The following is a 21807-nucleotide window of genomic DNA, read 5'->3' on the forward strand; positions in this document are numbered from 1 at the left end:
CTCTTTCAGTTTACAGCCATTCCTCTTTTTTTTTCTTTTCTACCACTCTCAGCTGTGTAAAAGCCTCTCCCTCTCTTCCTTATAAACCCTATTTAAAGTACTGGAAGATTGCTAGAGGTCTCCCTGGGGCCTTTTCTTCTCCAGGCTGAACAACCCCACTCAGCTTGTCTTCAAAGGAGAGGTGTCTTGTCTGTGCAGAGGACCACCAGGTGGGATGTTGTGAGAGCAGGTAGAAGGTCACCTCCCTCAACCTGTTGGCCACCCTCCTTTTGGTGGACCACAGGATGTGACTGACCCTCTAATCTGTGAGTGCACACTGCTGGCTTTCAGCCCAGACAGAGTGAGTGTTGTGGGACACAAGAGCTGCAGACATAGCAGAAGTTATCAGACCTGGGAGAGCAGGAACATAGATGCCAGCTCCCAGGTGTTCATGGTTTAAGGAAAGGCAGATAAGGGGACAGTATCCTCTGTGTCCTGTGGTGGTTCTTTCTGGTTGGGCAGGCTGTCCCACCCCCAGATGACTCCTTGTGCACATCCAGTGTGTACAGAGGTGGCAGTGTGGTGCCTCTGACAGTGAGATTTGGTCTTCTGAGTTTCTCGTGTTCCTTAGGCTGCTCAGTGTGTCCTCACAGCATCCTTCTTACAGACAGCTAAATGGAGCAGTGAGTGACAATATTTCAACCTTCTCATTGTCTGTTCATCACTTAGATGTCAAGCATCAGTAATGTGTGATTTCCCCTTGCATTCACTCTTTTGTTTTACCAGAAGCGATTTTAGCATGGGCTTTGAATAGTATCAGTAGATTTATCGGTCTGAATGCGCCTAATCTTCCCAATGTTTGTTGATTGTTCATAAATGATGTTATGCAATATGTTGGAATGGATTTTATTGCTACCTTAAACAATTCAGAGTGCAAACTCCTGACGAGACAGCATTATCTTTAGAAAGGAGAGGCTTTAAATGCCCAGCACAAATCATTACCACCTGAACTAAGAATAACTGGTAGAGAACCAAACTGTTTTCTTGTGTGTGTGAACAGAATTTACCTTTGACAGTGATTAATCACTACAATTAACTAAACATATTGGGAACTGTAGAAACTTATGTTCTACTCAGGTCCCACAAAAATGCTTGTTCTAGAGTTTGCTGATCACAATGTAGGGTTGAACAATGAATTAGGATCTTATGTATAACTTTGTGGACTTTGAATCCATCATATTTGCCTTGCAAACAAGGACTGGATTTTACCAGTTCAGAGCCTATATAGAAATAAAATGACTGGCCTAAGGACAAGCTACAGGTCAAGGATATGAGGATCAGGAATGCAACAATATCCCCTGGTCTCCTGCAGAAAATATTTCAGGCAAATGAATGCACACACTGCAGTTTAGCAGGCTGGGTTTTCATGCTGGTCTTACCACACTCCTGCTGCACAACTGCTGACTGGCCATGCTCCTTAAGATTTTTAAAAATTTTAATGAAGGAATGACTAAATTTTTACCTTTTATTACCTGCGCTAGGTGGGTGATAGGAAGTTGGTTATTCCTGACACGCGAGAAAGTGCTAGTTATTGATTCTCTCCCTCTTCCTCTCCTTCCCTCCCTCCTCTCCCTCCCTGGTCTTAGAATGTTTGCTGAGCACTGTGAGGCACAGGGAAGAGCTGAACAGAAGCTAGTAACAGCTGGTGCATGCTGCTGTTCTCTATCAAGCTGGTAGTCTGGTGACAATCCTAAGGATCCTTGTATTGCTAATTTATCAGTCCAGTCAACAGATTACAGGTGTGTAACACTCAAGAGTATGTGAATGTCATGAAAATTTGGGCCCAACATCTCAATGATGTTTAGTGGAAAACAAAAAAGGGGGAAAGATCACAGTGATAGTATTATATAAAAAATAGGAGAGGCATGTCCTGTTTTTCATCTCCTTATACTAAAAAATTTCAAATTCAAATATCTTTAAAAACACATTTTTCATACAGATACTGCAGTGTGTTGGACCACTTCCTTTCTGTTTGAATGCCAACATTTGAGAATGCTAGATCTGAAAAAGCCTTGTGTAAACTGCACTGAATAACAGAGCATACGGTAATGAGGCAACATACATGATGTTCTCCCAAGTGAAAATGATACAGAACGCTCAGTAAGAGAAATTTGGATGTCTGTTAGAAATCTAAATTAGCAGCGTGACAAGGCTGTCTTACAAAAATATTTCACAAGTTCTCAAAATTCCATCACAGATGTGGTTTCTCAGAGGATATTTCCTGCATGTACATCTGCTGCAGTAACATGACTAGTTTCTACTTATTTAGGTGTCTCAGGTTGTACTCTTTGAAGAGGGATGGCAGTAGTCACTGGGAAAGCAGGACAGAAGTATTGATAAAGTGCCAAGAGTTTCAGATTAGACACAGGCCTGAGCTCGGGATCAAGTATTAGGGGAGCTGGGGTACACAGGAGACTGTAGGATGCACGGGAAAGCATATGGAAGCTGTATGGGCAGAGACTTATGTCTGTTGCTCTTTATTAGAAAATATTACGATTATGCTTTTTTTCAATTGGGCTCTGTAAGCCTAGCCCTGGGGAAAGAGTATGCAGAAGGCAGGAATGGAGAAAGATTGTCAACAGAGTGCGAAGGAGAAGGATTGGAGTGAAAGTAATTGGGATGTCTCAGGGCAGAAGTGGTGCTAGGGTTAGAGACTACTCGGGGAAGAGATGGGAACATTACATTACGTCCTTGCACACACAACTGACATCTGCTATTTCCCTTCCTATTTTAAACAGATGGTAGGAAATCAAAAGAATTTTTTTATTTGATTACCTAAGGGGAGTCATTCAAATGAGATCTGTCCTTAAAGGGCTCAAAATCACAATTTAGATGAAGAGTGTTTTAGCACAGGTTCACTCAGTGACATTTTCGTCTGCCAGGATTGGTTCAGGGTCTCTTACCTTATCTAATTTAATCATCTCCCTGTTTCTAACCATTTTGTTACCTCCAACCTAAGTCTTCCCAACACTATTTTCACAGATCTATAGAGTACAGTTTTCATCTGAAAGACAAGATCATAAGAATACAACAGGAATTGCATTTAAGTGCTTTTCTCTTGTCTCCTGCCTAGCAGTAACTCCAGAGTGAAGCACTGTGCACCCCACAGCTGGGGAGTGATGGGCATCCAGGCTTGCTTCCATAGGGTGCAGCATGTGCTGGCAACTTCTGGGGCTGGTCCCAGTTCAAGGAACAGTCCTGAGAAAAGCAATGAATGGATATTAGGAATATTTATTCTAAATGAGATCCCACTTTTCTGCTCTGTTTACCAAGATTAGCAGATGCCTTCTTTCCAGGAATATAGCCTAGACAATCTGGTGTTTTCTAGGAGAACTTGTAATTACAATAAGTTATAAATACCTTACATCATTATACTGTTTCAATATTTCAGTTATTACAAGGAATATTATCATCAGAGCTTTCAATGAGCTATCATAAACTTTGTCTTGCCAGAATTATTCTGGGACCTTGGCAAGAGATGACACATCCTGTGTTTGTGGGTTAATAAATATTGTCATAGTATTTTTCCTCAGCCATTAGAAATTGCTGGGTGAACATAAGTATGTAAAAATTAAAGATATCACTTGACTAAACGGTGTTTTACAAAAAAAAAGGTTTTACGCAAGTTGAAATTCATCTAGTTAGAAAAATTGTGGCAAAACAGTGTAAAGTTAGTACAAGGAAAACAATTGTCCAACTATGCATCACAATCTGTAAATAATGCTCTTTATTGTGACCATGATGGAAATTTAAAAAGCAAAAAAAAGGTTTAAAATAAATTCTTTCATGAGAGCCAGGGAGCACACTGTTGTTATATGAATATTAATTTTGCCATTCTTTATCAATCATTTTATATGTGTGTAAATATATATATTCCTGGTTTTGTCTTAAGTAAATGCTAGCCAAAATAATTTTCCGCTTTCCCATTGGAAAATGATTCTTATTGATGATGGAAAATGTGATACAAACCTTAGGCTCAAAAGTTTTATCTGCGCAGCTTCATTCCAAAAATGGGGTAAAGACCCTGTATTTTCAGTGCCTGTAGGAACTAGTGCTTGATAAAAAGACCTTATTAAATCAATGCTGGAATTGCTGTTGGGTTGGCTGGAATAAGCGCTGCATTAGCGGCTGCTGTGAATAGATATGGTGTTATGAGACTGATTTTACCAGTCTTGCTTTGCTTTCAGCTCTTGTGACAACTTATTCTTTAAATATCACAATTAAATTTGCTTGAAAAGGACCTCTGGGGATCATTGGGTCCACATCCTGCTCAAAGTGGCTGATCTTGAAGGTCTCTGAGGTTGCTCAGGGCACTGAACTGTCACGTGTTGAAAATTTCCAAGGATGGATGTTTTCCCAAGCTCTCTAGTTAACTTGTTCCAATCCTTGATCACTTGACTTGCCCTTTTACTTCTTCAGTCAGAATTGGTCTTGCTGCAGCTTGAGGCTGTGAACTCTTGTTCTTCCATGGCATGTCTGTGAGGAGAGTCTGCCTCCATCTGTATTCCCCATCAGGGTCTAGAGGGCTGCCCTGGTAGCCTTCCCCTCCTGAGGCTGAAGGATCCCAGCTTCTCCAGCTGTTCCTCATGCCTTACATGCTCCGTCACCCTTTTGAAGTTTCTCCTTGGTTTCTCTCCTGTTTGTCAGAATTTTCTGTGTATCCAAAGGCTCAAAAACGAGCAGGCTGCTTGAAATGCAGCTTTGACAGCGATGACTAAAAGGGAATAGTCTTTCCCATGAAACTGCTGGCTGTGCTTCTGCTAGTGCAGAGCAGTCTGCACTCAGTACTGCACAGCCCCATTGCTGACACACATTGCACTTCTAGTTCACCAGACTCCCCCTGTCCTGTCTCGGGGTGCTGCTTGGACTGTCAGCCCCCAGCCTGCAGGGGCTCTTTGTTCCTACGCATGAGACTTTGGATTTGCCTTGATGAAATTCATGAGGGTGCTGTTGACACGTACCTTTGGCTCCTCAGTGAAGGGCAACACAGCCCTCCTGTGTACAAACACGAGTTTGACTTGGCTGAGCTCAGGTAAATGAGTCATGAGCAAAGGACTTCAGTTTGCTGTTCCAGCAGCTTCCCTGAAGCAGAAAGCTGTGTCCTTTGGGGATCTGGGTAAGGGAAGTCTTGGCCTCTGTCCTGTTCCATTTGGCCCCACAGTTTCTGGGTTACCATGATGTTCCCTTTGGCTCATTCAGCTTCTGCGTTTTTTCTGTACTTCGCACGCTCCTGAATCATTCATGTAACCAATTGCAGTTTTCCAAGCTAATATTGCCCTTTTTGCTGGCTTCCTATAAAGTTACCAATGATTCTAAAAGAGGGGTTTATGTTTGCATATCACCAAACTCATTTGTTCAGAAATCAGTGGCATCAAGGAGTTAAGTGCCTTTAGATTGAAGAATAAAAAAGAAGGTAGGTTTGACAAACACTTGCTGGCAGGAGTTGGATTCAACATAACAAGAGGGTTAGCTGACTTTGACCTTTGTGTTTACAGCATTAGCTGATATTTAGAGCCTGTTGTTTGTGTCTCTTCTCAGCTTGAGGTAGTCGAGTCTTGCCACTCAGAAGAGGTTGTTCTTTTTTTAACTGCCAGGCTCAAGATAGACAGGACAAAGCACACTTCTGTTCCCTTGCTAAAGGTGTTCTGAAACTATTTGAATTAAATTAGAAATGTTCCTCTGTCTAGATCATCAAGTGAAAAAAAAAAAAGGTATGTTCTTCTCAGGTCCATGATGCCTTCATGTTTTGGTGGCTCATAGTAAAAAGAAAGTAAACATCCCATGAAAAATCAATATTTTTCTTCAAGAAGAAGAAATAACTTTTTGAAGATTTAACTATAAATATTTTCTAAAAGTTTGCAGTCACAGAGTGAGTAATGTTAATAAGAAGGCTTACAGAAACTCTGTGAGGTTTTAAATGGGGTTTATTTACAAATGGAAGGCAATTAAATTATAACAGATTGAAGCTGAGCCAAAATTACTTCTGATTTATTATTTCTAAATAGAAAGCAGTGCTATTTGCATTGTGCCACTTTTAATGCAGATATCTGATAAAAATGTGATTTTTTTTTTGTCATAAAGGTTGCTTTTATGCTGTACTAAAACTTCATATCAGCTTAATTTATATAGGTCTTACATAATTTAGTCATATTGTTTTACATGTTGTTGATTAAGTGGCATTTAGAATCACAGCACCCTGTTTGCTGGACACTAAGAATTTGTAATTAAGAACTTACCCAATATTTTCTGGACATGAAAAGATACAGGAACTAGTGCTGCTAAATGTTTTTGAAAAGGCCAAGCTAGACTGTCAGATGACATTTCAAGGTGCATGTACAAGTTTATCAGCAATGATAAACCATTGATTAGAAGGGAAATCCAACTCCGTGAGGAATACAGGGCTAACCCTGTATTAGTATAAGTTGCTCCTAATACACCTGATGGAATTAATGCACCAACAACCATCAAAACGAGACTATAAAGAGTTTCTTCAACTGTCAGGAACTAGTCAAAAAGAAGAACTAGTACTTTGTTAGTATAAGCTAATCTCTTTTCCAAATGTTGTGGCATAGAGCAAGAGTATGCAGCACTCAGAAGTTGATTATCATTAGGCTGTGTATGCAATATTAAGTGCTGAAAAGCCTTTTGTTTGTTGATTTGAACATTAATATGTAAACTTGGGAAACAATTTCTCTGAGTAACACTGCAAATAACTCTTGTCTAATTTTCCTAAATTTGCTTTCTATTGTGATGTCAATTAATTAATTATGTTCATATTTTTTCTAATGTTTATGGTTGTACACACACTGTTCATAGTTTTTGAATAAAGGAAATTTGCAGAAATAGTTGCAACACAATGGAGAAAGCGGTGGACAAATTTTCTGGTTCCTTCCCATAATGTTATCATCATTAATTTAAAGCATGAGGAGTTCTGAAATCTGGAGGTGTACTTGTTTTGTCATATCTGCATATCTGTGGAAATATTCTGAGCTTAAAGCAGCCAATAAGCCTTTGTGGTTAGGGGAGACATATGACACTTTTCTACCCCTTCCAACTCTGTCATGTTTGCATGCTAAGACATCCCATGCCACCCAAATCCATGTTAATATTTGTGATTCATACACATCCCTGTCTCTCTCTCCTCTTCTTTGCTGTGGGTGGGAGTCTCCTATCTTCCAACTCCTACAGTAGCTTAAACTACATTTTGAACACATTGGAAGAGGGTACTCACACTGTCTCCCATTGGTTTGCATATAGTAGGGGAAATAAGAGGCAGTGGAAGAAATTATCCCTCTCTTTTTCAAGTAGTTTTACTGTTTGCAGGGAATACAGTCTCAACTGCACCTGAGGAATGGGCTGTTCTGTGGTTTTTGAGCTGGCACCTGAGATGTCATTTTGTCATCATGTACTTCTCAGCTTAGCAAGTTGACTTGTGCTTCCAGCTCCATTTGCTGGAGCTGATTTGTTTTGGTTTTATTAGTTTGTGGTGAGGGTTTTTTTTCTGTTTTTTTTTTGTTTGTTTGTTTGTTTTTGTTTTTGTTTTTTCGTTTGTGGGGGGTTTTTTTTGGTGGATTTTTTTTTTTTTTTTTTTTTTTTTTTTTTTGTAAGATTAGTATGTGGAACTCGGCTGTCAAACTCCCTATTCTTGAAGCTGAGATATGGGGTGTTTGAAAAGAGGTGTGTTAACTGCTGTGTTGTCCTTCACCCTCAAAGCATACCAGTCAAATCAGGGCTGCAGGAAGATCTGTGGCAGCTAGCAAGATTGTTGTCCTCTGTCATTGTCCCTGCATGCACATGCTGGGACAAACATGTTAGTACACATCCTGCTTTGACAAAATGGAAAAGGTGGTGTGAACTCATCCATTTCAATGTGAGGTCAGCAGTCATATACAAACTGTAAATATTGGTAGTAATTTGTCAGCTTCCTTTACCTGAATTGGGAACCACTTGCATAAACTCTTCTAATTGGGCTGTGGAAAGGTGGCAGCCAGGTGATATGTTTCTGACCATAACCTTAGTAAAGAATGCTTTTCTTGGCTCTACTATGTCATCTGGTCTGTGGCACTGGAGTGTTTCTGCTTGCATTTCATCAAAGCTTTGAAATCCTAGTATACATTCTCACTACTGGTTTTGAGCTAGATGTTGTGCCTCCTTCCTGCACCAACATTTTCTACAGCTGCCAATTTTTATGCAGTTTCCAGTACCCAACAGAAAACCTTTTTAGGTCTCTTTTTCTGCACCGCTACTTTGTACTAGAAGACTTTAAATGACAGAAACCCCTTTGCTCCCCTTGAGACACTCTGAGTGTCAAATCAAGTAAGACATTTGAAATCCCATGAGGTATTCATAGCACTGTTTCATTTTGAGAATAGTTTCCTTGGACAAGGTCATTGTCAATTTAATATTTCACCTGGTCAGGACTTGAGCATTTTCCTTCCAGTTTGTCTCCTAAAAAATTGTAAGATTTTAACTCATTCACACTACTTCTACCTATATGATGCCACACTAAAAAATAAAATGGATCCAGAGCTGTACAAAGTACTTTTCTTTACTTGACAGTGTAGTGTCAGCCATGCTTGACAGAATGATTAGAATCATTCTATTAGCATTTTATACCATTTCAGCCTGTTAAGATTCTGGGTGACAGTCAGTACATGTTTGGCAAAAGAGTGTCAAGAATCTGCACTGTTCCCTGTACAAGCTTAAAGCAATTTAGCTCTGTTGGAGTACATGATATAAGAGAAAGCAGGCTGTCTTGAGGAACTTGATATTTGCATGATTTTTTAATTTATTTGTTATCTCTGGGCAGCTTAGGACTGAATGAGTCTGACAAAATCGTGGAGATTTTAAGGCAGGGTTATCTCCATAGACAGATGGAAAAACTTACATGTTTCTCTATCCAGTTACTGAACTAGTAAGTGGATTTTCTACTATGATGATTCAGGGAGTTTAGTCATTTACAGTTTATTAGAGTTTAGCCAAGCCATATTTAGTGGCATTTAGGCAAGTTAAAAAAGTCAGTTTACACAGGGATGAATTCTATTCATGCATATAAGCTTTGCTTGTGGGGTAGCAGTGCCTAGCAGAGCATTACGTGCCAAAGTAATAGCAGCAGTCAGGGAAGTTTCAAATATAACCACAGAAAACTGGGCAAATGATGGAGACTTTGGTAGTTTGGAACTTCTTTGTGGTGTGTGAGTGAGATTTCTGTAGAGCTTGGTTAACAGCCAGCAGGAATTACTAGCTCAGGAATTAGTAGTTTGGGAATTAGTAGTTCAGTGAGACAGGTCTGAAAGAGTTTGTGTTGGGGTTTCTTATGAACCCTTATGAAGGAGGATAGTGTGCTCAGAGACAAAACAGTTCTTGGGCTCCTACATTCATCTTGGGTGGCAAGAAGGCAAGGAGCTGAGGAACAAATTTTGTTGTGAGTGGGTTACAAGTATGTAAGAAAGGAAAGGAAGAGAATTAGGGTATCCTAATTACGCTAAGACGGGCACACTTGCAGACCTTGGCCTCTAGTATGGATTTTGTTTGCAGTTTTCAGACTTGCATTGAATGTATTTGCTTTTAAATATCTGGGTGGTTGATCTTGGGTCAACTGCAGGTTTGAGCTGTGCTCTCTGTGGGCATTTCACCTGCACTCAGCTCAGCTCCATTTCATTTTTATGTCACCTGGCCTTTTTTCAGGAGGTGGGGGGAGCATAAGGAGCGAACCCCAAGGGTCAATACTTCAAGGTGAGTAATATCCTGCTCTCGGCAGGCTTAATTAAGATATTCTGTAAAGGCTGTAAGAAAAAGAAAAAGCATTGGTCAGTCTGCTTGTAGAAATCCTGTGCTACACTGCTGAACGTGAGTGGTGAGGATTTATTTGTCAGTCTGCTACCCTTTCTTGATCTTGCAGAGGAACAGCTGTTTGTTAATCATATTGCAGTTTGCAGCATGGAGGCAGTATGTTGCTTTTATAGCTTTAAAGCTATTGAGATTTAGTGTTCATGCATGAATGTGACGGGACCACATATCAGACAGATCCACCACTTCAAGTTTTTGAAGTGGTCCCCAATCTCTACCAGTTATTCTTCTGGAACATAAAGCTCAGATCAAGGAGAGCCTTTAGATAGGAAAACAACAAATTAAGTTTGGCTTGAAGTAATACCTGTGACAACCTTGCCTACAGAGCTAATGAAATTGGAAACCATTTTGAACTGGTTTCCATTCCAGTGTCTCTCCATACTTCCAGGGCTGATCCTTCTCTTTCCTTTGCCTCTTAAGCTCATCTTTGAATCAACTCCCCATTGCAGATAAGTCCATGGCACCTCAGGTTTTTGTTAGCGAGGTTGCTAACTGACACTGGGATTTTGGGGGTTTTTCATACCTGCTGGCTGTGAAGCATTGTGCCTACTCATAGGCTGAATGTCATCCCATCTGTGCAGCTGCTCAAATGAAACTTTATCCTCTCCATGTTTTCTCCTTTGCCAGGTATTAAGGGGGAAAAAAGAATATGAATTGTGCTGATACGTACTCTAAAAATTTCCAGCCTAAGACTTCTATGAAATGGTGAATTATTGTAGTCTCATGCTATGTTAATTCAAGCCAAATTAAAGCATACCATGAATTTCATTTGGCTTTTATGGGCTAACTTAATGGTAGTTTATCCAAAGGATCACACGTTATTCCTCATTAGATAAATTAGCTTAGCAGAGTTTCATTCACTGTGGACAAAGTTCAACTGTTTTACATCACAGAAAGATTTTAATTAAAAATCATGGACTTGTGATGAAGGCTATTATACCAGATTTTCTTGACCTTTGAGTAAAAAAATTATTTTCTGCTATTCTTAATTTCATTATGCCCTTTCTAACCTCTTACTTTGTCAGCTGTATTTTAATTCTGATCTTTGTCTGTGTTTCTGAAGTTCTTGTTGGGGAATTAAAAAAACCCAAAAAACATGCCACCAAAAAAAAACCTCTTTCAAACAATATTACTTCTGAAAAGTCATGCTGGGAGCTACACATACCACTAAGCACTCTTGATGTTGAATATAATCCTCTAAAGTAGAAGAGCTTAATCATATTTTCCAAAAATGCCAGGTGCTTTCGGACCTTTTATTAAAATTCAAATATATTCTCAAGGATGCTACAGACATCCTTGTGATAGCTTAAGAGATTGTCTCATATTTTCCAGGTAAATGACTTTCAGAAGTCATAAGAACAATTCTGAAGGGCCTTGGAGTCATCTGTGCCTCTTGTCATCCCCGGTAAATGTTTATTTAGAAATTTCTGTGGTTGTGAGCACTGAGATGTGGGCCCTGTTGCCATATGACAGAGGCACACAAGGGAGACTTCATTTCAACATGACCCTTAACCAGATGGATGCTGAAGAGTTTTGGTTTTTTTGTTTCCTTTTTCTATATTTCTTCACCCCCAAAATATTTTATAAATTTCATGTCAGAAAAGTATCAAGATAGATTTCTTTCTTTTTTTTTTTTTTTTTTTTTTTGCCCCCACCCCTCCCTTTTTATAAAAATAAAGTCTTTTCCATAAGTAAATAGGTCATGGTAAAGAAAGAATTCATACAGCAGACTTACCCTACAACTGCTTCTTGCTGCTTGCTGAGGGCCAAGTGATTTTTCAAAATATCTTTGCATTCCTATCTTGGTTTCAGTTGCAGTTTATTACTTCAGAGAGGGGGCCAGGCAGTCTATCATGTATATAACTGGTACTTTAAATGTTTTGCTCTAGTACACCTCTATTTTCTTCCACCTATGAGAACTTGATTTTTATTTATAAATTTGGATTTTTCTCCTTTTTCATTCTCTTATTTCAATCCTTTATTTTATTTACTGTAAAGAGCACTGCTGCAGTTAAAAGGAGTTACACATTTTTAGTATGTAACAGTTTTCAGCGTACTGAAAAGACACACTAAGAGTTTAGAGATGGTACCCTTCCCTACATGATTTTCCTATTCCCAAAATTACCTGGGAAAAAAAAGCCCAACCCTATTAAAAGTGACTACATAGTCAGTAGCAAACATAAGGAAACGAGAAAACTGGTGAAAATATGCCTTTAAAGGCAGTTTCAGAAAATTTATTTACAACACATAGAATGAAGTATGATGTATTTTTTTGATTGTTCTTGAGAAAAGTAGTATCTTTTGCTTACTCTAGATGTGGAAAACAAAATCCAGTGTCATATTTAAATGACACATCTTTTCACTTTTCTGAATTCTTCCCTATATTCTAAAAACTGCAGGGGAGGGAATGAAAGGAAATCCAACAGAAATATTTCAACAGAATGTGACTATGAAAACATAGGCTATTTATGGCAGTGTAATGATAAATAATAAATGGTCATAATGAAAGGAACAAAAAAAATAAGAGACGTGCAAAATTGTAGAATTGACATTAGTGGGTCTGTGTTGAACCTGCCAGTATTGTCTCCCTTAGCTCTCAGTTTGTACCTGAGCAGCAGCTGGCAAATACCTTGTAATTCTACTACAGCACATGTCTGAGAGACAACAAAATTAATCAGTAGATTGCAACAATACATTTAAGTGATAATTGTCTTGAGGTTCAAGTGCCTGAAGCAATTAACACCTTTTGAGGTTACTTAAATGCAAAAATATAACTGATTTCATAGGGGCATTTTAAAAAGTATTTTGATTAAAATAAAGTCTGAAGATATTTTCCTCAATTACTGAATAATTAAAATAATTATTTGTTTTGTTAGAAACCATTGTAATGTTGAACTTCTTGGTAAAAATTGGAATAGCTGCAGAAAGCCATGCCAGCTTATTCTCAAAACCAGAATACATTATTTGTTTCCTAAATATGTTTGGATATATTATTTTACTGTTCCTCTGGAATTTTATGTTTTTCCATAATTCCACTTATTTCCATAAAACATAATGGCAGTGGAGTAGTATAGGTTAGGTTGGGAGGAAGAATTAAGCAAGGTATTTGTCTCCCTGTTGATACTGAATTTTCAAAAATATCTGCTAGGTGTTTGAGCACCAGAATGTCAGAAAGAAAAACCCAATATAGTACCAAGACTTAATTTTGTGTTTTATATATTTATGCCATAAAACTGTGAAGGTGAACATCCACAAGCAGCTTTAAGGATACTTGGAAAAAATTCTGATTCAAGAAGACATTGGTTTTGGGGACATCCATCCATTTCAATTAATGCTGATAATTAAAAAACATCGATAAAACTATCTTGTGTAACATTTTATTAGATTGATGCAGAAGTGACGAAGTTAAACAAAATGTTGTGGGCGAGCCAATACAATATGGGTGTTATAAAATCCCCTCTGGTCCAGGAATATTTGAACTAACACCAATTTGATTATGCAGGTCCAACTGCAGAACAGTCCAACAAAACTTATTTGTGGGATCTGACTAATTGTTCATTTTGCACAACAGGATCTCTCTAAGGCCCAGAAGTTAGCTTTCTGTTAGCAATTAACAAGAAGATATTAATGTTTTGAATTCCTGCTAAACTTCTTGCAGACATCCTGGCCAGTGTTACCTGAATTATGAATTTTACTGCTGTATAGCCCTCGAACCACTCGTGCACAGGATTAGTGGTGCAGCCAGGGAAAAAAAAATACAGTGGATCTCTGCTTCACCATGGACCCCCATGGGGGCAGGGGGCCATCCTGTCTCATTATGGGCTGCAGCACTTGGAGCATCTCCTGCTCCTCCTTCCTTACTGACCTTGGTGTCTGTAGGGCTGTTGCTTTCACTTTATTTTTTTTTTTTCCATGTTCCTCTTTCACAGCCGCTGTACAGTGGGGATTTTTTGCCTGTTATTAACTGTATTATCACAGAGTTTCATCAGCTGAATGGGCTCAGCTTTGGGCAGTGGGCAGTTGCCACATCAGCCAATAGTTGCATTATTAAAAGGGAGTGATCTTCGTATCACAAATACACAAAATGTTTCTTGATGGCCTTCTGAACTTCTGTGTGTGTTACAGTTACACATCAGAGAAAAGCTTTACCTTTGTTTGAGGCAAGATTTCACCTTTCAAGCTGAATGAAAGTTTAGTCTCAAAAGAGGAAGTCAAATTGATATCTGCTACTACTGCATATTTAATTTGGATGGAAACATAGAGTCAGTTTTGATTACACAGGATTTATCTATTTGCTACATCCCAATTCCATTTAATATTGGAGTTCTTAAATTGGAATCATTCAGTGTAAATGTTATATACTCCAAGAAATAGTATCAAAACTGAAAATATAAGTCATATAATAAAAAAGGGTATTGTTGGGAAAAGTAAATATACTTCTCTTATAAGGAGAGACAGGAGATCTTTGTTTATCTTGCTTGGTGGACTCAGTTCCAAACAGTGAACTGAGTAAAAAGAAAATGTCATTGAGCAAGAGGCTGAGCCTCCACAAGGTGTTCAGACAGGCTCTTAGGACATAAGGGGACAGAGGAGCGAGTGGTCCCCCTTGCTTTGGGATCAGTCATTAATGAGGCTGGTGACACCTAAGGCAGAATATAAGCTGCTAAATGAGATTCCAAGCACACCAGTCCCTTAGAGGTAGCACTGGGTGAGCTGTGCAGCAGGCAGAATCAGATAAAGAAGTTGCTAGATAAACTCTAGAAGCATGTCAAGGTAAGAGAGTTAATTTAATGGGAAATATTTCACTGAATAGATTAAGTCCTCCTCTGCTGTTGTCAGTCCTTCTAAAGCAAAACCAAATATGATTGCTAAAGATGATTGCATATTTTAGTTAAAATAAATTATGATAGGGAAATCACATACAGAAGAAGCCCACTGTTTGGGATGAATTAACTTCAGTTTTAAGACAGAGAAGTTCAGTGTACTTACTGGAAAGGGGGTTGCTTTTGTTTTTCAAATGCAGAATATGGGAATGGCTATAGCAGTTCAAACCAGACTTGTTGCAAGTGCTTGGCATTGTCAGTTCATCAGCAAGAAAGGGTGAGATTTTGGTCCTGCTTCCCTAGAATAGTATCCTGGCTGCCAAATGTCTGTGGTTCAGGTGTTTCCTGAGAAAGTTGCCATCTCTCCATTAAGACGTTTTGAATTAATTTTTTGATCTATGAACTAGTCCAATTTAATTTCATGTATTTGTGAACTTTTAGCATTCATAACATTGCCTGGCAAGACATCTCACACCTACTTTGCACAGTGTGAAGTATTCTAGAACAATTGAAAAGTAGTGCTTTTTCTTTCAATGGATAATTATGTTGTCACCAGATGCTGTGGTTGTCAAAGTGGAGGTTCCAAGAGGAGTTGTACAAACTCATGGAAGAAAATCCAGCTACAGCAATTAAATGCAAAAATATAATTGCTGGCTTTTAAGGTACCAAAATTGCAGATACTTGAAAATAGAGAGAAACCTCAGGAGAAGCATGCCCTGCCCATATAAAGCAGGCAGAGTTTGCCAAATTGATTGACATTTTTTGTAGCTCTGAGCAGTTGTCTATATGTTCTTCACTGAATTCTCTGTATTTATTGATGACTCTAAAGAAGTCATTGAAAATTAAATTAAAATAATTGTTGGTGTTCCTCATCTCAGCTCCATTTGAGCTCATGTTATAACACAGAGTAGTTTCTAGGCAAGGTTTTGCAGAGGATAGGAATAAGGCTTTGTACCTTCATTCTCTCTGTTCAAATCCTTCAGTATATTTATGAGCATTTAGGGCAGATTGCTGCTGAAAGCTCTGATATCACTTGATAAAGTTGGATATTTTACTGTGCAGATGACAGCTGTTTGTTAGTCCTTTTCATAAAGGCTCTCTAACATCAATTGTCAGTAGCTCAATAGACACCAAAATAGTTCCTCATGTTTACTTTTACTCAGAAAAAGTATAGTTGTGCCAGAATGCAGCTTGCTGAGAAGCAGTTCAGCATAGCTATCCAACAGCTAGAAATCTAAACATAATCACACATGTGAGAAGTGTATCTATCTCTGCAATGCTCACTGCTGTGCAACTCTAACAAGATCAGTTAAATTGCAAGTATCTGCTGTTATCATAGCCCTGTAATTACTCAAACCTGTCAATGTTATGGAGTTGGTAAAACTTTTTATTGTAAGAGAGCCACACGAATTTCTGTTCTGTGCACCAAGGACTTGCTTGTTATGCTTATGGCCATGAGAATTTCAATGCACACCCTGGGGTTTCTTTCTCTGTCTGCCAGACAGCTCTCCTGGCAGCTGCTGCTCCTCCTGACTTCAGTGATGTGGGGCCTTCACATGGGACATCCTTTCTCCCCGCTGCAGAGGGCCTTTGGGTGGATGGGAGGTCTCTCCTGTGCATTCAGCTGCTGTGATGTTCTCTCCAGAAATGTTTCTTGCCCGTGTGCACCCCTAATGCCTCAGGCAGTTCTTCCTCCCTGTGTATTCACATCCTTTTCTCAGTGGAGGATTATAGTTTTTATTTGTCAGCCGCTTCTCTGAAGAGGATTCAGGAAGGTTCACACTTCAATCCACAAATTCCTTTGACTCTTGTTCTATGCAGCAGTTTATCTGGTTGTTTTTCCTAATTAAAATAGGTACTTCTGTGCATGCTTTGTCAGATTAGGCTGTCTTATGTCACAGCAAGAGGCAGGACACTTCACAAACCTTTGCTTAGTGATTTGGTTGTATTTTTCCTTGTGAATTTCCCAGGTAAACTGTATCAAGTCAGTGTGTTAAGAGATACACTTAATGTAATTATTTCATTAATATGTATGTTTGCTATTTATATTTTGCTTATTATGGATTTTGGCTGAAACTCAGCACAGCAATTAATGTGTTTGGGGTAGGCACTTCTCACCCCCTTCTGAAGAAAATTGTGATAACTTACAAATCGCATAGACTTGAAATTCTGGTTTTAATAACCTTATTGCAACCACGGTCAATGTTTCAACGTGCAATCAAGTTCAGGGGCACAGCATAGCTGCCTGGTTTTATACATGGCTTGAAAGTGAGCTGGCTGCAGTTCAGGTCAGTGAAGTAGACACGTTGATGACAATTCAGGCAAAATATCAAAACTGGGTGGTAAAAACAGTGTTGGCTCCTTCAGATTATATTTTTCATGGTACAAGATCGTGACTTTTTATGAGGGATTCTTTCCCCTTCATTGCTGTCAGTCATGCTACAATTAGTAAGACAGTCAGCTTCTTATCCACATGTGGCCAGGACTTTCTAGCCTTTGCTTTTTAATGTGGATTTGGTTCTCATGCAGTCTTCCGTTGTCTTGTAAATAAATTGCTGCAAAGGGTTTTTCCTGGACCTAGTTGGAGTCACTTGGAGACAATTCAGGAAGTTGTTGGGTGTCAATATGATGGGAATTCCAGTGATTGTTCTCTTTCAACAGCACTGCCCTCTTTTACAGTTACATATGTAGGGTTTGGGAATTGAAGACCATGAGCAGCAGCTGAGGCCACCTGGAATTTCTGGGAAAATCCAGTTGTTCACAGGGCTTCAGGAGCTCGCTAAGGATACGTTCCTCAGACTAGAGGCAGGAAGAAACCTTTTCTCCTGCCTGTCTGGCTTGGTAGGGCTATTATTTTTATCTGAATGTTTATTTTTTAATGCTTGTGACAGACTGTTCTGCTGCTTGCAGAGAAGAATGTTATACACAGTGTATGTTGTGAAATGTGACATTAAACAAATGTGAAAGTCTGCTTTCTCCCATCTTTCTCATTTTTCCTTTCATTTCTGTCCAGTTGTGCTCAGACACAGTATTAAGTTCTTGTTCTTTATCTCTGAGACATAGTTTAGACTATTGGGACAATTTTGCTCAAGGAATAGGCAGAGTCTACTCTAATTATTCATGGTGGTCTAGAAGAGAGAGAATTGAGACTAGTCAAGAGGAAAGTACAAAGGTGAAAACATGGTAGCCTTTTAACTGGATCACATTGAAGAGAAGCCCAGGTGTTATTGCAGGTACTTTTGATTGATCAGTAATATATCTCAGCAGTGTGAGCCTTTCACTTTGGGACAGAGAAGCAAAAATTTTGGCATACCTTCCAAGAGAATTGCTGTGTGATTGAAAAGGGGTTGTTGTCATGCTAGTATATTCATAACCATGAAAAATCAAATGACTGACCTTATACCAATTCTGGACCTCCCAGCAAGTTGACCTCCTGCAACCCATAATTTCTTAAGTTTACTGCAGTGAGAAACATTTTGTAGGCAAATAGCAGTTAAAATGCATCAGATGTTTTGTGATGTAAAAGGTGGGTTTTAGTGTGGATTTTACTTCAGATAACATACCATAAGTCCTTATCATTTATTCATTCATAAGTTTTAATGTACATGGCCCTTCACAGGCTGCAACTTTGGACAGTTATTTTACTATTGACATGATTTTTATTTCATATATGGCTTGTATTCTTCTCAAACTGCTACTTAGTGATATATTTTAAATGTGACCTAATTTAAAAAAAATATAGTAACTGGTTTTAAGTTGGCATGAAAACCAGTTCAGCAATCTCCTCCGCTGCAACTTCCTGTGATAAGGTAGCTGAGGGAAAAGACTTGGCTAAATGTCAGTTAAGTGCAGATACCTAAAGCTGTTGTGTCCTTGGCTGCTTTTAGATTTAAGAAGCAGCTGAGCCTTCTGCTTGCACTTGGAATAAACTGGTCTTTAAGTAGGAAGTGAAGGAGTAAGAATGGAGAATGCTGCTTCTTCCAATGATCACAGTCTTAATTCCCTCAAAATGTGAGCTTGTCACCAGCACATTGAACTGACAGGGGAGCCTCTGCTGTACTGAGAAGTTTGGGGGTTTTTTCTGCATTAAGAAAGCAAGCATTGGGCTATATTATGCAATTTAAGAGAGTTTATTCATTAAATATCTGTATCATTTTGAATAAGTGGGAGCAATAATTCCATTCTTGCAGATAGAATGCAAATATAATAATTTTTCTTTTAGCATATTAATTCAGTAAGGAGATTAATATAAGCTTCCAAACTTCTTAGTCAAAATCTTTATTCTCTCTGCAGAATGCAATACAATTACTACTTGGATGCTGATAGTAAATGAACTGTTTTATTGAATAGTCGTAATGAAATATTGGAGGCTGGTGTGTGATAGTTCTTATAAAGAGTACATTCAAGGAAGACTTTGCAGAGGAGGAAAAAGAGGTTGGAAAACTTGTGTTTCAAAAAGAGATAGGAGTGGCTGTTAGTGGAGCAGTGGCAGCTGCTATTATATTCTGTTGGTACTTCTGACTTCCAGTATGGTTTGGAATCAAATTCAACCTTCAGGCACATAATTTATTAATATTCTATTGCAAGCTCAGGAATTAGGATTATTATGAATTATTAATGCTACTTTATTCAAGCATTGATAAATCTTTTGCAATACTGACTAGCATGAGACTTTTTTTCTTAATTTTCAGTCTTGGTCTCAGTTTACAGTAAAAACCTCCACACCTGAAATAATGATCAAACTAATTATCAGGGAAGCCAAGAACAGGTCAGGTTAGAAAGACCTCAGAATGCCCTCTAGCCCAGCCTACCGCTCAAAGCTGTTCAAGCTATGACAGCAGAACAATTAATTCTTAGCACTTCAAAATAATATTTTGTTATCTTTTGAAGACCTGGTGCTACACTTCTAAATGACAGGCTCTCTGCCACATATTTTTGCACTGAGGTTGGACTTTAACTAGAAGCTCCTTAGGAGTCTTCTTTAAAGACAGGACTTTTTTTTACAGTGACCATCAGTAGTGTCAAACTTTACTCCAACTATGGAAGCCCTGCTGACAATCAGGTGTTACATTACAAGTTTTGCTTGTAATGTAAACGTAAAAACATTTTGGTCAACAATTTGTTAGTGGACTTTTTTATTATTTGTCCAATGGTGGTACCAAAATTCTCATTTTGTAGAACATAATGAGGCATTTTTGCTGTTCTCTTACTATGGCTGATTAGGCGTCCAGAAGAGAGTGCTCTAATTTTTCCTGTTTAGGTCTTATGTTTATGTCTGTGGAACCCCTGATTTTTTTTTTTCTTGCCCAACTACTCAGCAGTTTATTTTTCAGTTAATTTATTTGTGACATTGAATATTGTCTCCCTCTTTTTTTTCCAGTGTGACAATGCAAAAGGACTGAAAGCCTTCTACGATGCAATAAAATTTGGACCTAATCATCTGATGGTTTTTGGCGGTGTATGTGCAACAGTTACTTCTATCATTGCTGAATCTCTGAAGGGATGGAATTTGGTTCAGGTAAGGCATGGAATGCAATATATTCTAATGCTGTCTTGTGTCTCTGGATCTAAAAAAATACATTAGAAATTTAGCTTTGATGCTTTTAAAGCTTGGAATTTTGTGAAATTTTTATGTTTCAGTTTTGAAGGCCAGTTAATGTGTAAAGATTAGTTACTTGTATATAGTGCTAGATTTTAAGGCTTGGCATTTTTTGTACTCAAAAATGCTTGTGAGTTTGGGGCAGCAGTCCTGTGTCTCAGTAGGTTAATTAAATAAAAATAATGTGTCTCAAAAAGCAACCTAGGTTAAATCAAGTTCAGGCACAGTAGGAAGGCAAACCTAGGGCTTCAGAAAAGTTAGAAGAAACTCATCAGGCCTTAAATTATGGTACTTCAGGGTATTTACTCAGTCTGTACTCAGTCAGAACACAGTAATTCCTATGCACTTTAAAAGTGCTGGAAGTGCATAAATTCTAAATAGTGACTAGGTTCACGTCTCAGTATTTGACTCACGAAGCACATTTATTCCCAGTTGTTCTTCTTTCTGACTTTCTCAAAGGTCAAGTTTGTGGAAAGGTTTCCTCTGCTGAGGAATCAGAATTTATTAATACTAATCTCTAAAATGCAGAGTATAACAGCATGATTTTCTTTATTTATTCAATAATTTGACTAGTGATAATTTTCAGATGGATGGCTGATCACATAGCCATTGAGTTTTGCTTTTCTGATGTGGAAATACCCTAGCTTTCTACTCAGTATTCATATTGCCCAAAGATACTCCTGTACTTCTTTTTTTTTCCTTAAAAACTCCAAATTATTTTGTAGCAAAATAAAAAATACATAACAATTACCTGAGGTTACAGTTACAAAGAGGCTCCTATTTTCCACCTGGAATACGCACTGAGAGTAGTGTAGCAAGAACAAATGAGGCATAATTAAGTTTGTGAAGAAGATGATGATCAGAGTACAAATGGGAAAATCTTAGGAGGATAATTAAAGTAGCTTGTTAACAGTGTTTGCACTGCTTGTCAGATCAGATATTTTTCCTTCTGCTTTGAGATTTTTTTTCTGATATAAAAAGTAATTCCTCTGTGGAAACTAAATAATAGTGTGTCTCTGGGGAGAATGGAGAAAATAACAGAAGCCTTGAAACTAGCCTTTAACACTCCCTCTTAAAATTGGCCTAGTTCATGGCCTGTAATGAAGTATGTGGCTGGAACTCTGTTCTTTTTTTTTTTTTTCTTTAATTTGTCACATGGAATTTATGTATGATGTAGGATGTTTTAAACAGCTGGGTTTCATTGTGCTAAAAATATTTTCATTTTTAGTCAAGTTCTGCCTGATAGAATCTGGAAATCAATTTTTTAATGAAGTTGTTAGTCTGAGGAAGGGTGATTAGAAAGCTTTTAAATTCCTGAATTTGTCAATGTATATGTCCAATTTTAGAATGGTATGAAGTATTGCTACCAGTGAACATTTATTTCTCTGTGTTTAGCCACTATAGCTGTGACTATGTCTTAAACATTATTTATGATATCAGTTCATCAAGGTGTTCTTGACTGCTTGGGCTTAGTATCCTGTGGGCACTAGATAAATC

General features: G+C 38.3%; 1 protein-coding gene across 3 annotated transcripts in view; it reads left to right on the forward strand.

Moving 5' to 3' along the window:
• Nucleotides 1-21807, forward strand: part of GABBR2 (gamma-aminobutyric acid type B receptor subunit 2) — a 457331-nt gene that overhangs the window by 83720 nt on the left and 351804 nt on the right. For all 3 annotated transcript variants that reach the window (XM_064430950.1, XM_064430955.1, XM_064430964.1), the window contains one exon: nucleotides 20092-20229. In XM_064430950.1, coding sequence (XP_064287020.1) covers nucleotides 20092-20229 — 138 coding nt within the window. The remainder of the gene's footprint in view (nucleotides 1-20091; nucleotides 20230-21807) is intronic.

This window comes from Passer domesticus, chromosome 1 (assembly GCF_036417665.1).
Source record: "Passer domesticus isolate bPasDom1 chromosome 1, bPasDom1.hap1, whole genome shotgun sequence".
NCBI classification, from domain to species: Eukaryota; Metazoa; Chordata; class Aves; order Passeriformes; family Passeridae; genus Passer; species Passer domesticus.